The sequence below is a fragment of the Cariama cristata genome, unplaced genomic scaffold (genome assembly GCF_000690535.1).
Source record: "Cariama cristata isolate BGI_N322 unplaced genomic scaffold, ASM69053v1 scaffold7559, whole genome shotgun sequence".
In the NCBI taxonomy this organism is placed as follows: Eukaryota; Metazoa; Chordata; class Aves; order Cariamiformes; family Cariamidae; genus Cariama; species Cariama cristata.
In genome coordinates this window covers 76,683-91,432 of record NW_009637366.1, presented here as the reverse complement: position 1 = coordinate 91,432, position 14,750 = coordinate 76,683, and the positions used below count along the sequence as shown (strand labels likewise).

At 37.1% G+C, this 14,750-nt stretch overlaps 1 protein-coding gene across 1 annotated transcript in view; it reads left to right on the top strand.

Moving 5' to 3' along the window:
• The first annotated feature begins 2,141 nt into the window (after positions 1–2,141).
• SHQ1 (SHQ1, H/ACA ribonucleoprotein assembly factor) overlaps positions 2,142–14,750 on the top strand; it is a 51,665-nt gene continuing 39,056 nt past the window's right edge. Inside the window, exons 1-6 of the mRNA XM_009708300.1 lie at positions 2,142–2,304; positions 3,354–3,418; positions 4,305–4,427; positions 5,175–5,323; positions 6,829–6,941; positions 8,926–9,053. Of these exons, the coding sequence (XP_009706602.1) occupies positions 2,162–2,304; positions 3,354–3,418; positions 4,305–4,427; positions 5,175–5,323; positions 6,829–6,941; positions 8,926–9,053 (721 nt within the window). The 5' untranslated portion in view covers positions 2,142–2,161. The remainder of the gene's footprint in view (positions 2,305–3,353; positions 3,419–4,304; positions 4,428–5,174; positions 5,324–6,828; positions 6,942–8,925; positions 9,054–14,750) is intronic.

The window sequence follows — 14,750 nt, the reverse complement described above, 5'->3', positions numbered from 1 at the left end:
ACCCATTTTAACGTGCCGCGGAGGGAGATCATGTCTTACTGCAGTGCCTCTGAGGGAGAGCAGAGCAAAGCGTTGGTCCCTTTTCCCGCCAGCGCCTTGCTGCAACGCAAACATTTTAGTTCTGCTTGCTGGGTTGTGGTTTGTTGGGTTTTGTTTGTTTGGTGTTTTTTTTTCTTTTTTTTTTCCTGTAGTGCGTAGCGATCTTTTTACAGAAAGGGCCGGGAAGCTTCATTATTTTGGGATACCTGATTTTAAGTTGTGGCAAGTGCTGCCGGGGATTCAGTATTGTGGTGTTGTGGGATGGAGCTCAGCGGTTCCTAGGCTGTGGTCTGTGAAATACCTGGGGTTTGCGTGGGAACCTCCGGGTTAGTTTGGGGTCGTTAATTTGTGTCAGGGGTGCCAAAAACGCAGCAGCGTTGAGAAGCTCAGAGCAGGAACAGCTGGGCCTGGCCTTGGGGCTGCTGTTAAATGTTATGAACCTCTGATTTGGAAAAATAAAAATGCAGGCTTATATATTATCCTTGAAGGGTCTAAATGAGCCAGTGGATTTTTATTACCTCTTATCCCCTGTTGTTTAAATAGAGAAGAAGAAAGTCCGCAGAAATGTACGTTGGTTTGCAGATGTTCTTCAAGCCAGGTATTTCCATCTAGTTACAACTCAATAAACACATGGCAGCTTCTCAGCCTGAAAAGAGTGGGAATGTTGCCCTGGCATCAGGTGATACAGTGAAATGGGGAGTTTCCTTTTTTTTCACGTCTGTCAAATGAGGTAGATTAGTTATATGAAAAAAAAAGTGTAATCCATTAATTTAACCCTATCAATGGTTAATGCTCCATGTTTGCTCATGAAATGGTGAGAATGGGGATATGTTTAGTAAAGATAACTGTGAAAGTCAGTGAAAAGTAGCTCTTTCCCAGGTAATAATTCTGTTTTGCATTTTTTGGTAAAAAATATTTTTATCTTAAAAAGTTAATTTTCAAAAGTGCGTGATCCTTTGAAAACCATCCCACCCCCCCATTAAAACTGTATTCTAAATTAAACCTGGGGAATTATCTGGTATTTAGAGCTATTGAAGGGTCACGCAAGTTGTATGTCAGGTGAACAGTACTATGTAAATTCCTTTTCTCATGCTTAATATATACACATACCCATGTACATACATACATATGTGTTTTGATGGATGTTCATCTAAACTGTCCTTAAAAACTCTTGGTGAAGGAGATCCCAGATATACTCTAGGTAATTAAATAATACAGTGGTTGTAACTGAATTAATGTTTTCTTTGAATCTTTGGAAGGAATGTGAATTTTTTAGGATGCTTCTGCAAGATTTGTGAAAACCTTGCAAACTGATCAAAATAGTAAGCATGTTTGCATTGGGCATCCTGAGTGTGTCAACTGCTCATGTTTGAACTGTTCAGACAGCTCTTGTGTCATGAGCGCACTGCAAAGGAGCATCTTTGACTTACTGTGCATGTACTGTGATAGAATCATAGAATTGTTTAGGTTGGGTTGGAAAAGACCTTTAAGATCATCGAGTCCAACAGTTATCCCAGTGGCTTATGCATTAAATTTGACTAGAGGAGCAATATGCTTAGTGTGTATGCTCAGATAATCTGTTTGGTGTGTACTGAATCTATTGCTTGTATTTGGGCTAGCATGTGTATGAATTGTAAAATACAGCTCGAATTTTTCCAGAGTATTATTGTTTTTCAGTGTTTTCTAATAGTGGTTTGTGATCAGTTCACTAATGAACTGTAAAGATGTAACATCTGCTATGTGTGAGATTATAAACAACAGTTACAAAAAACTGCCAAGTTCTAGGACTGAATTTAGTGTGTTTTTTATGTGGAATATAATAGGTGCTTTCCTGTGCTCCAAATCTTTGCATTCATTTATGTTCAATTGTTTCATTAAGGTACAGAGAGGTGGTGCCTTCAAATTCTGGACAACACTTTGTTTTCTTTTGTTGCTGTTGTCATAAATATTTTCTTCTTGAGCATGTGGAAGATGCTTTTGTGAGAATCTGAAATGTTCTTCTTGCAGAATTTTGAAGAGATGCTATTTGCTGTCGTAAATTGGAAACTACAATAATCTTTTCTTGTTTTCTTGTTTTGATAGGGCCACGCAGCCAGTGGTTGCTTTTCCTGCTGGATTCATCATGATAACTCCAGCTTTTGAACTGACCCAGGATCCGGATTTTCTTACAATAATAATCAAAGTACCTTATGCCAGAGCTTCAGAGTTTGATGTGTATTTTGAAGGGGAAGATTTTAAATTTTATGCTAAGCCATACTTTCTCAGGCAAGTACTGGGAGGATTTGAAAAAAAAAAAACCCTTTGTAAAATAAATAAGTCAGTAACGAATGAACTTCATTTTGGTCCCCTCAGAACATTCCTCATCTGCAGCTTTTACACTGTCAACCGCAGACAGCCCATTTTGTGCAAAGAATTGTGGGTTTTTTTTTTTTATAGATCTGACCTCTGTTTTGAGGCATTAAATCATTTTAAAGGGAGTTTAAAGAAATACTTGTAAAATTTACTTTGCAATAGATTTTTAATTGTAAAATGGCAAGACAATTCTCTGGATGTATGCAAGTCTTGTAGAATGAATATGTCTTTTCCCTGTTGAGAGCCAGATACAGTATATTTGGTGAAGAATGGATTGTGATGAGCTTCTAATAACATAAGCGGATAAAAGTTGTGTGAGTGGAGGCAGTAGGAAGTGAGGTTCCAGGCTGTATGTTTTTTCTAGATAGCAAGTTCCCCAGTACATTGTAGAAAAGGAACAAGAGGCAATCTTAATATGAAAGTGTTAAGAGAACCTTTGGCATGTAAGAGTTGACGAGCTATTAACCTTTCTTATTTTCTGTTTCCTGTATTTTTGGACATACTTCCCCTATATACATTAGTAGACCACAAGGAATTTTAGTGGACTGGTAGAATGCAGTGACTTAGTTATTCTGAGTAAGCAACGCAAGAACTCTGGATGAGTTTTCATATCCTCTCGTTGTGGGTTAGCTTAGATTCTGCAATTTTAAAACTCTTCGAAGGGTTACACATAGAGCCAAGGGCATCATCTCTGTGATGGCTGTGACCTTGTCCAAGCTGGGAAACCAGGAGTCACAAATTTTGTCTCTCTAGGATGCTGATCTCTTGTGCCAATAGTTAGGGGAAAAGATTTTTAAGTACATGGGGATTTAACTGCATGACTTCCATTACTATCAAAAGGAGTCATGTAGTTGAGTCCTTTGTGCTGCTTTTGGAACGTGCCTTACATTTTTATAGGCTGAGACATTAAGTTGCAGAATTAGTCAGGCATTTGATGAGGCATCTCGGTTTTTTGCCCACAGATTGACACTTCCTGGAAGAATTGTAGAAGATGGCAGAGAAAAAGCATCTTATGATACGGAGAAAGGTATTAGTTAATGTTATTAGTAGATGTGTCATTAAAAATGCTACTGACTCTCCAGTAATTTATAGTTTGCTGCACTAGAATTGCATGGAACTTTAGTGAAGTATATGATACTGTAAACGAATGTAAAGTTTCTCCTGTGTTATGTAGTATAAAAAAATCTTGCTTAGGATTTATTGTATGTACTTAGGCTATCCTTAAGCACAAAGGACATGTTCAGAACTATCCCAGTAATGGAAAAATTATGTACAATCTTCTTCAAGGCCTGTAGGGACTAGACATGTTACTGTAAGAAAGATCATTAGTCTAGTAAACCTGCGAAGTCAGGTAGTGCCGAGTAGAAATGAGATAATCCTGAAGCAGTCTCTTGGCTACGTCTTAAGGGAGAAGACGTTGACGTTTCTCCACACTTCAAGGTGGATGGTATTTCTGGAAAAAAAAATGTACCTTCTGGAATTAATGTATTCGTTAAAAAAAACCCAGTAATAAAACCTAAATTTTGCTTCTTGCAAAGCCTTTGTTATGTGCTTGACTTAAGACAGTAATCAGATTGCTGAATGTAGTTTCCTATGATCTTCTGTTGACTGATTGATTGGTGGAAGGATTAGAAGTAAAATAAAGCTTGTATTCTGTTGGTTTGTGTTTATACAATGTGAGTCAAGAGACCACAACAGGTTAAATATTCTCTTTCGTGCTTTATCATTAAAATCTTTGATTTTTGTGAAACTTGTGAAGTAAGATAAAAAGCACGCACAGAGATTGATGCATAATAAAATGCTACCTGCATGTGTCCTAGTTTCTGTGAACCTTTTTCATTAGAGGAGAAATGCACATTTTTGTTTGTCTTGGATATTTTAATGTAATAACTATATTCTGACTTTCCTTTAAGGAACTTTTACAATTCGGTTACCTAAGGAGGTTCCTGGCAAATATTTTGAGGGACTGGACATGCTGACATCTCTTTTAGCACCAAAGAAATCAAGATCAGCAAAACCTTTAGTAGAGGAGATAGGTATGACAAAAAAATCTTGTTTATACTAGTGATACATGTACATAATGAAATAGTTATAGATCTACATAATGATACATGTAGAAAAATACGGTATTTCTGTTATTGTTTAGTCCAAGGTATGAGAAGGGTGTGAATGAATTTGAAAGTATGGGTAAGTACAGGAATAAATGTGTTGTAGGTAATATACGTGCCATCTTTATAGACTTAGTTATGTTTACGTTTTTCCAAAATGTGCTTAACATATGCTAATCCTCTGTAGGTCTTTGTACCCCTCTAGTGGCTGTACCATACACACACATTTGAGTCTTGTGCTTCCTACAAACTACCACAACTGGACTTTTAGCTCAAATGGTAGAAGCTAATTAAAGTCACAGGTTCTAGTGGATGGCTTGCTTAACATCAGTATTTAACAGCCAAGAATGTTTGACTGTCTGTGTTTATTTTTTTAATACCTATCTTAAATTATTGATAACACCACTTTGCTCCTGTCAGGGTTCTCTTAGCATCAAATTCTGATCTTTTTGAAATCAGTGGAACAATTATTCCAGTCTTTGATGGAGTATACTTAAAAACTTTAGTATTCTTGGTCTTAGTTTTTGACCTGTATGACCCAGTGTTGTATAAGATTTCTTAAAAGATGTATTAAAATGAGAAAGGATTATTGTTTTATTGGTGTTTGCTTTTCTGTTAAATCATATATATTTTCTGTGTAATAATTTTCTTTCTCTGACCATGCAATATATACAGCTGCCTCTGCTGAGTTATCTGAGGAGGAAGAAGAATTTGACTGGGAAATAGAGCAGACCCCTTACAAAGAGAGTGCAGAAAGCACTTTACCACTACAGTACCGCTATGGATTTGGGAATTTGCGGTCGGGGGTGTTCCAGCGGCTGCAGGTAGATGCATTTTTGTCTTTTCCTATCATAAAAGTTCTGGGTAGGGTAGGCTTCTTGGCTCATTCCATGCTCTCCTTTATCCCATTCGGTGACTAAGAATATTCTGCTTTTGCATGTGGTAGTACAGACAAATCCTTGTTTCTGCAGAAGTAGGGGGTGGTTGAGACTGAGTTGATAGTGTAGTAGAGTCGATGGACCGATCTGTTTCTGCAATAATTTCAGTCTTAGAGGAAAGGGCTGAATGAGGTCCTTGGTAAAAATGGCCTCCGGAGATTCAGCTAGCCTGTGAGGGCACGGAGAAAAAGGCATATATGAAGTAGGCCACGTGCCAGGTGAATAGTTCTGGCAAACTGCAAAGAGTCTGCAGGCTGTTAACAGTCTGCTGTTAACACTTTTACTTTATATTTGGTGTTGTCTTCTATTCTGACTTCAAACATACTTAATGTCGATATACAGTACATTTCAGATGCCATGAATTTTAATTTATAGGTCATGTTATGGTTGTTACATTAAAATTTTTTCATTGTCAAATTCATGGTAATATTTTCTTTGTACTTTTTATTTTAGACGTGATTTTCTCACAAGACAGTAGCTTTTGAAGTGTGCACTCTTCAAGGTGTCTGCCCACCGGGTATCTGTGGGATTTACTAGGGTTACGGTGATGCAGTGCAATTTGCTTTTGTGGATTATTTGGTAGGATAGGAGCTTTAAAATGTAGTTGCTTTGCTCTTGTGCATTCAGCAGTTTCTTTAATTCATGAACAGATTGAAGCTGATCTACAACCTGTAGCATGTTAGGTAGTATAATAATATTCATAGTATACAGGGCTTTTATTAAAACAGTAGATGATAATTTTTTGTAGTGTTCTTACTCTAAGCCACGTAAGTTGTAGCTTTTTAAAGCAACTTAATTATGTAACTCTCATTATTGTATGAATTGTAGTATTTTCAGGGTTTGGAGCAGAAGGATTGCTATTTGTGGAGAAAGTATTTACATTCTGTTAGGATATATACACTAGTTTATTACCATGAAATTAATGAAGTTCATTTCCCATCAGTATTAGTGTACCACTACTTAATGATACTTAAAAGGGCACTGCAATTGCCCATTAATTAATGTATGGCCACTTTAGAGTGTGAGAATAATCTCAAAAGTTGCAAGAACAGTATCTATGATTTTTGTCTTGTCTTTGTTGTGGTTGTATTCTTTTGTCAAACATCGCAAATTTTACTGTAATGCAAAATAACTTTCCTGCCTTATGATAAAATGGCCTGAATAAGCTTCATAGTAACATGAATTCTAAGGAGCTTCAAATAATTGAATTTCCTTGGAATTTTGATGTTTTATTTGCACAATGGAGCCTGAATTTGGAAGATTTTAGGGAGGTTGAAGAGCAGCTAGGGATTTCAATGTAATGCTGATAAGTATCCTTCCTAAACTCTTACTAAATAAATCTTGCATATGATATTTGTAGCTTGGTCCTATAATTTTGGTTCCATTTGCAGGATGAACTCAGTGATGTTATTGACGTTAAGGATCCAGACCAAACTCCTGTAGATGAACGTAGGAGGAAACGCCTGGCAGCTGAGGTTGCCAAATTTGAGCCTGATCATTACCTGTGAGTATTGATTTACTTCACCTGGTCAAGTAAAAGTTATATATTCACTTTTTCTTTTCATAAATGATTGGTTTTGAGATCACTTTTGGAAATACTACCTTAACTTTTGATTTGTCTCTTTCACAGCAGGCCTTAGAAAGGTATTCTTAAGTGTGACACTGACACAAGACATTGCTTATCTGTTTTGGGGTTACTCTACTGTTTAATTACTGCTTAAATCTGTATTCAAGCAGGGGCTGCTGTGAACTGTTGCAGAACTTTGTTTCATAGTTCACCTCTTCAGCAGCTGAGTAGCCAAATCCTGCCAGCATTTTGGGTTGTAGATGTCAGAAATTTGTTTTCCCCTTGTGAAACAAGGATTACTGAACCATCCTGGTCTATGAGGAAGTAAATTTGAGTTCTGAAGTTATGAAGACCTTGTCTAGGCCACTTTGTTTTTTGCCTTCATCACTTGAAACCTTTTTTACTGCAGAATAAGAAAAGTTCCAAATCAAGACTTTGTGTTTCTTTGTGCTTCATATACTGAAGGTGAAAATGGTTCTTCATGCCTTTCAAGTTGGAGTATTTCAGGTTAAGTTAGGTTCAGAAACTTCCAGATAAGTAAATAGAATTGAAGCCATGAGATCTATTAATACAGTGATTCCTGTAAGATTGATTTAGTGGGAGAAGAGTGTAGTCCCCAGTAAGAAGAATTAGTACTTGTGGTGTGGTTTGTTAGGGAGAGGTAGGCTTAACCCATTTTGAGTTGTTTCAGACAGTGTCTTTGCAAACTTGGAATTTTTCCCCAGTCATGTCTTTCAGAGGCAACTGCATGTCTTTCTGCAGCACATAGAAAAGCTTTCTTGAAACATCACTTGGAAGTACATTTCACTAGAACTGCAGTAATTCCTAACCTGTAATGTGATGCAGATTACGGTAATTCTAAGTTTCCGTCTTAGACCGTGTTCTAGCCTGACAGATGAGCTACAACCATTTAGTGTAACGGCTGTGTTTTGGGTGCTTCAGAACAGATGATACCAACCTGTTGTCAACAAAAAATGTTTTCCTATGTACCCTGATGAGAAGGATAGCTCTGGGAGAAATGGTAACAAACAAAAGTGTTCTGTTGCCTTTGAGGAAAATGTGCACTGGCTGGTATCTTTAAGTTACTTTATAAAGACACCAAAGGAAGGCATCAAAAAATCTGTCAGTGTGAGAGTGAAGCAAATTACATTCTGTGTTCAGTAGACTGGGCAGATTTTGTATGATGATTAAGAAGGTATTAAGAAATTGCCTGCATTTTTTTCCATTTCTCAGTATTTATACTATTGTTTGGCTTGAAGAAAAAGCTAAACTGATAAGAGGATGGTTAGAACTTCAATCCTTTAGTATAAATCCTCCCAGAATTACTATATTGAGATTTTTACCACGGTGCCTTTGTGCTGAGATGGAGGTAATCTGGCTTCCATAATTCATGTACAACTCTTCTTTTTCTACCTTGCTACAGCATGCCTTTGTTTACCTAAAAGTCAATCCCTATCCCTACTTAATCTTTGCCCTTCAGCTGCGTGCCCTTCCTCCCCAAAGTATATGCCATTTTAAAGTGAGAGGGTTTCCCAGTAAAATCAGGTTTGCTGCCAGTGACATTCTCCGAGAAGTCTTCTTTTTGGAATGTTTTCCTTTAGATTCATCCAGAATGCATCAGGTTTGTTCACCTTCATGTCACGCTGCAAGCTCATCAATTTCCTGGGCTTCTGGGTAGCTCGGGAAAGGTGGAAGAAGTAAGGAGGGGGTACTGTAAGATAAGAGAATATAGTTTATGCTTTTAGTAATGATTATTTTGTGGTTTTAAGTCAAAGAACATATTTCTATTGTATGGAAAATAGCCTGGAGCCAAGTCAGATGTATTCTATGTACGCATTAAAATATAAAAATATACCCATATACCCATATACACTATAAACTGAAATAAATAGCATATGGCTTTTTTTTTTTTTTCCCCTAGAGCTGATTTTTTTGAAGATGAAGCTATTCAGCATGTTTTAAAGTACAAACCATGGTGGGTTGATGCTCATAAAAAGATGACAGCCTTGCAGGGAGAAAGTCGTCAGGAAAATGAGACTTGTACATTTGGTGAGAACATATATATATATATGTATATATATATACACACACACACATACCTGTTGCTCAAATGATAATTGCTATGATGCCATGTTATGTTCTAGGTTATTGTTCTTAAAGGAAAGAGTATGGTTTTACCCTACAATTTTCAGTCTTAACCATTCTTCATAGAGGAGGATTCTTTTACTTCTCTTGTCCTCAAAGAAAAAAATTTTTCTCTGAGGAACAGTTATATACTGAAATCTTTGAGGCAGTTGTGTGCGGAGCGGTTGAAAGTATGTTATAAAGTGGTCATTTCATCTTAAGCTTTTATCCGTTATGTAGCGTAGTGCATGGTCTCTTTTTGTCTGCATAACAAATTTTGGAGTTAACTGTTTGTAAAGGCCATTATAGAATTTGAGGTATCTATTGTTGAAGAAAAAATTCCTTTTTAAGGGTACGCTGTAATCTTTGATTTCAAAGGAGCTGCTACTGTCAGTAAGTCATGGATCTGAAATTAAATCAAACCTATTTTTGTGTAGTGGTTGTAATAGCTAGAAAATGGGTCCTTTGTTGCTGGTGCTTATCTCCTTTTTTTTTTTAGATTTTTGGAGTAACTGTTCTCGTATCTTCAGTGGAAAAATAGTCAAAACTATTCCTTGTGCCTACTTCCAAATATGATGCAGACACTTCACAGCAAGTTTTCCAAGAATCAGCTGTGGAAGAGTGTACTAATATCAGCCCTTATCAGCCCGTTTGATGAGCACCTTTTCTGTAGGATGTTTTGTTTTATTTACACAGTACCACAGAGCTCGTGGGATTTATTACTCTACTGTTATTTTTATGGGTCTTGGAGACTTTTTTTCGAAGGAAAATCTTTGTGTCTTTTTAGGAACTAAAAGGAATGGTTTCAGGTTTAGTAGATGACCTTGTAACAGTACTGTTAACAGGTAACTGAGATTACCATTCTGTACACAGTAATTGCAGAGAGCATTACAAGTTACTATTATGCATATTCTTTTATTGTCCTTTGTTCATTTCCTATGTAGTATGAAAATCCAATATTACTAAAGTAGATAATGATAATCCCTTCACTAGAGGTTCTTAACAAATATTAATGCACTAATAATACCTACACTTTCACATTTTCTACAGGAGAACAATGGAATTTGGGTAAATGTTGTGTATTTTACTGTGAATGTAATCTGATCTTCATTATTAGTCTCTTTTCAGCATCTGAAGCCAGAAATTGTTAATTATATCCATCATAAGCATTTGATTTATAAAGGGTTGGACAACGGTACAAGAGGCTTGAAAATAGAATAATGAGGGGTTTTTTTGTTTGTTTGTTTTCACCCATTCACTCCTTAGTAAATGAAACACTGCTATTGTTTGTGTGTGTTAAGGAATATAATGAAATTGAAGAGCTGCTAGATGATTTTATCAATAAGAATATTTTTACTGCAAATTGAGATTCTGAGGAAAACCACATAGGTGTGTTGCTGGGTTTTAGAGGCAACAACAAACTACTCAAAAGCCCGGCAAGCCTACTAGTGAAAGTTACGCAGAAAATGGGGCCACATAAAAGATCATCTTTTCTCTAAACTGTTTGTTCTAACAGATATATATTTAGTAAGGATAATAAAAAAAATTTAGTCTGACCTTCGTATGGCTGAGTGAAGAGGCTCGTGTAGTGTGGATCTGGAGGAAATTTAAGTAACCTAAAAGGTTATATGGTGTTTGGGTTATGTTAATGACAACAACCCACCCTTCCCCTTAGAAAGACCTTAGTTCTGGTAACACTGTTACTGCTGTTTGAATGGCAACAGCGGCTGGGGGTGGCAAGCGGCTGAGTGAGGATCTGAAACCGTTGGAGGTTCCTAAACCTGAGTGGATTGTGGTGAAAGAAACCACCATGAGAGGGAGTACAGGTTCCACTTCAAGGTCTGTTATGAATGGAATTACAAAGGGCAGGAGGTGGGTCAAGGCTGTTGGACCTGGAATCTGGTCATCAGTAGGATGAGTTCCCGGTGGGTTTATGTTGCTTTTCTGCTTTATCCGATCAAAGGGATGGTCCAGCTAATCTGAGTTACAGACTCAGGAATTCTTACAAGCTGAATGCAATTTGACTGCATATCTGCATTAATAGGTATTCCAATATGCATGCTTAGTGAGTGGAAATTGCACAGAAAAGACACATAAAAGAAACAAGGACTGTGCTAAGTGAAGGGCTTTCTTTACTACTTGAGAAATTTTATGTTATTTCCACTAGAACTGGAGAGAAGTCTGTGTTAAGTCAAGGTGCACTATACAGCTAGAAGGACAAGGAGGCTGTCATTGGTATTAGAGTGTGCTTGTAGTAAGAAGCCTTTGAACACTAGTGCTTAGCTATAAAAAGCCAAAGGGTGCTCAAGTACGGGAAGCTCTAGGGGCACAAGCATTACACGTATTGTAGTATGTTTCAGATGTTTTATGGAGTGATGTGTAGTGATTCTTTCAGCCTGTGTATGCATATATGTATCTGCAGGTAGATGTGAGGTCAAACTTTTTATTATAAAAATTGGATACAAATGTCCGGTGTTTAATTTTGAACCTGTTCAAGGGCATAAAGAAGGAGAGATTGAAACCTTCATGCGGTTTCTTTTTATTGCTTGTGGAAAAGAGGCATCAAATGAAGAGTACCCAGATTTCTTCTTCTTCCTGCATTCCAAATTCTTGTCTTACGTTAAGGAAAGCATCTAAAATAAGGTAATTTCTGCCGTCTTCCATGATGAGGACTTCCAAGCATACAGCTTGTAAAGAGACTTCAAATATTGGGGTGTTTAAAGTGTGTACCACTTGTGGCAGGTGTACTGCCACGGCCAGCTTGCATAGACATTTGTCTGTCCTGTGCAAAGGGAGGTTACGTTCTTGATTGAACATGTGGTGTCCAAAGCTATTACACAAGAATATGGAAACTGAGAGATGTGATGGAAATCACATGCTGTCAGATGTGCAGCATCTTGTACTGAGGAAGTCTGCTACCCTCAAACGTGAAATGGTGTATCTTTTTATGGCGTTTTTTATTGAAGGTAAATGACTGATAAGACAAGAAGGTAGGAATGGTAATGTTAAAAATGATGGTAGATGACAGTACAGGCTACCACACTATTGGGGGATAGGTGCTAGAATTTGACACCTGGTACCTTTAAAGTCCCTGGATTTTGTGCTGTGTTACTGCTTCTGTTAGGACACTTCCCACCTACAGAGTGTCTGGGGAATCAGGAATGGCATCGGGAACAGACTTCTCAAGTTACTACATGGGAAAGTGTCATAAAAATGAGCAGGTTCTTTACAAGTATATTTTCTTAATCAGAAACTCTGAACCAAGAGAATTATTTTTTTTTGTTTCTTCCTTTTGCTGATTCGTATTTATGTCCTTTTGTTTTTTACCTTCATTGCTTTCTTGGAACCAAAAACTTGATTACTTTTGTCTTTATAATGTCTTCGGCTACAAGGAGCAATTAGAAATACAGATCACTGCTGGGTTTTGTTTTTTTTTTAATCCTTTGCATGGCTTTACAATTAACTGAAGATTTTGTTTGGTTGACCACTGCTCTTACTTTAATCCCTGATTATTCTCTCTTGTTTTTACATCATCAGGTTTTTTTAATGTCTCATTACCAGATTTTTTTCTTTTCAGATCAGCTGTTCTCATTAGCATTTAAAGTCTTCAGCTCTCTTCTGTCCTCACCTTAAATCTATTTTTATTTAACCTTTTTACTTTTTCTTCAGCTTGTGTGCATGGTGTGTGTATTTTGTCTCTTTTAATTTCTTCTTTTATTGTCCTAAGTGTCTCTTCTTTCTTTTGTCCATTTTTACATTTTACTGTGATTGTTTCTTCTTGCCCTTTGTGGGTTTTTTGTTTGTTTATTTCCCCTCTAGGCTTGTTAGCCACTGGGCAGGTAAGATTATTGCCTTTGCAGTATGGCTGAGGAACACTAGAGAACAGGTTTCACCATCCTGTTTGTACCAAAATACCTTTTTTGGAGTGAACATTTTCTAAAGCTGAAAGGCCCAGATTTTGTTCGTGCTTACAATGTCTAATGCTAGTCAAGTAGTACTCCATAAAGCCTAACTAATTACGCAGCCTTTCCCGTGAGGGAATAAAACTTTTGCAAAGCTTACTTTCTGCTGCTGCTGAAGTTTACATTGGAGTCCTGCTTCTACAGATCCCAGATGAAAGGTTTTGTATTTTGTAACAGTCACGTTCAACTTAGCTGAAAGTTAATTTTTATTCTACTTCAAAGTGCACAACTGTAAAACCCCCTTTTTAGGCAACACAATAATCTTCAAGGGCTCAGGCTGACATATGTATTTAATGTAACATTTATATGCTCCAGGGATAATTTATTTTGTTTACAGTAACCTGTCATGGTTACCAGTGACCATTCTCTTTCTGATTTCTTTATAGAGCGAGAAGCAATTTCTTTTTAAAGATCCATCTTTGAGTAGGGCTCTGCTCAAATAGATACTATTACTGGTAGATTCATAAGCTTAAGATGAATCACTTTTCTTTTTTTATCGGATTTCTGCAATTGTTCTGTCTGCCTGTTTTACTCGACCTTCCAGGCCTTTGCAGCATGTGTACCTTCTGGCATTGTTCTGCTGCAAAACAAGTGTTTTTCATGTGAGGAAGGGATGCTCTTTATTCATGCAAAATTCTTAACATATAAATGATAGGTCTCTATTGTAAAGTATCTCAGATTTTAAAAGGCAAGAACAGTAAGACCTGGAAGAAAGAATGATGTATGGTTTATAGAAACTGCAGATTTGTTAAAGAATAATGACAAAAATTAGCATGAAGGAAACTGTGAGATCCAGGAAGGACTGTCCAAGTCCAGTGACTTTATGGAGAATTCCTGGAAGAAGAAGGTCAGAAGTGATACAGAGGAAATGTGCTGTAAATGTTGATTTGAGAATCCGTGAACAAGGAAAAGAGTGCTTTTACTGAATCTTCAGTGCCATCTTTTTAGATTCTGTAGACTCCATACAGGAAAGAGGTGTTACCAGCATGTCAGTACTGTGGAAAGTTTCAGTAGCCTTTCATACCTTATCAGATAGCAACCAATTCAAGCACAAGAGACAAATCAACAGAAAATCAGCTTCATTAGGTCAGTTACTCATTTAAGTTTACAATACTATTATCAAATATTTTTAAGGCAGTATCCAGCAGTGGGGGAAGTGCTGATCCTGAGCAAAGCCGTTGAGTGTCTTTCTAGTCAGAGTAGTGCTGCCTTTCCTCTTTTAATGTCTTAGGAAGAGCTTGAAAAGAAGAGATACTTGTTCGCTACTGATTAAAATCAATAGCTAACTTTATTCCTGACTAATGTGCTCTCTGCTGACTAATCTCCTCCTTCATCTGCTGTTGCTGATTCCTTAACTTACAGGGATAGAAGTACACATTTAAAACCCTTAATATAGTAGCATAATATTTTAGTTAACAAAAAATAAAAAAGACAGAGAGGGAGGAATCAGTTCTGCTTAGTTATTTTCATTTGAGATAGCTGTGGAATTCAAGACTTAGCTTGACAGGACCATAAGCCAAGGCTCTGCTTTCACCAGGCGGCTAGACCAGCTGATTACCAGAGGTCCTTCCTGACCTATACTTTTCTGTAATTTTCTGAGTCTGACCACTGAGTCAGCTATCTGTCTAGATAGCACATTTTATCTAAGTACCCCTAACAC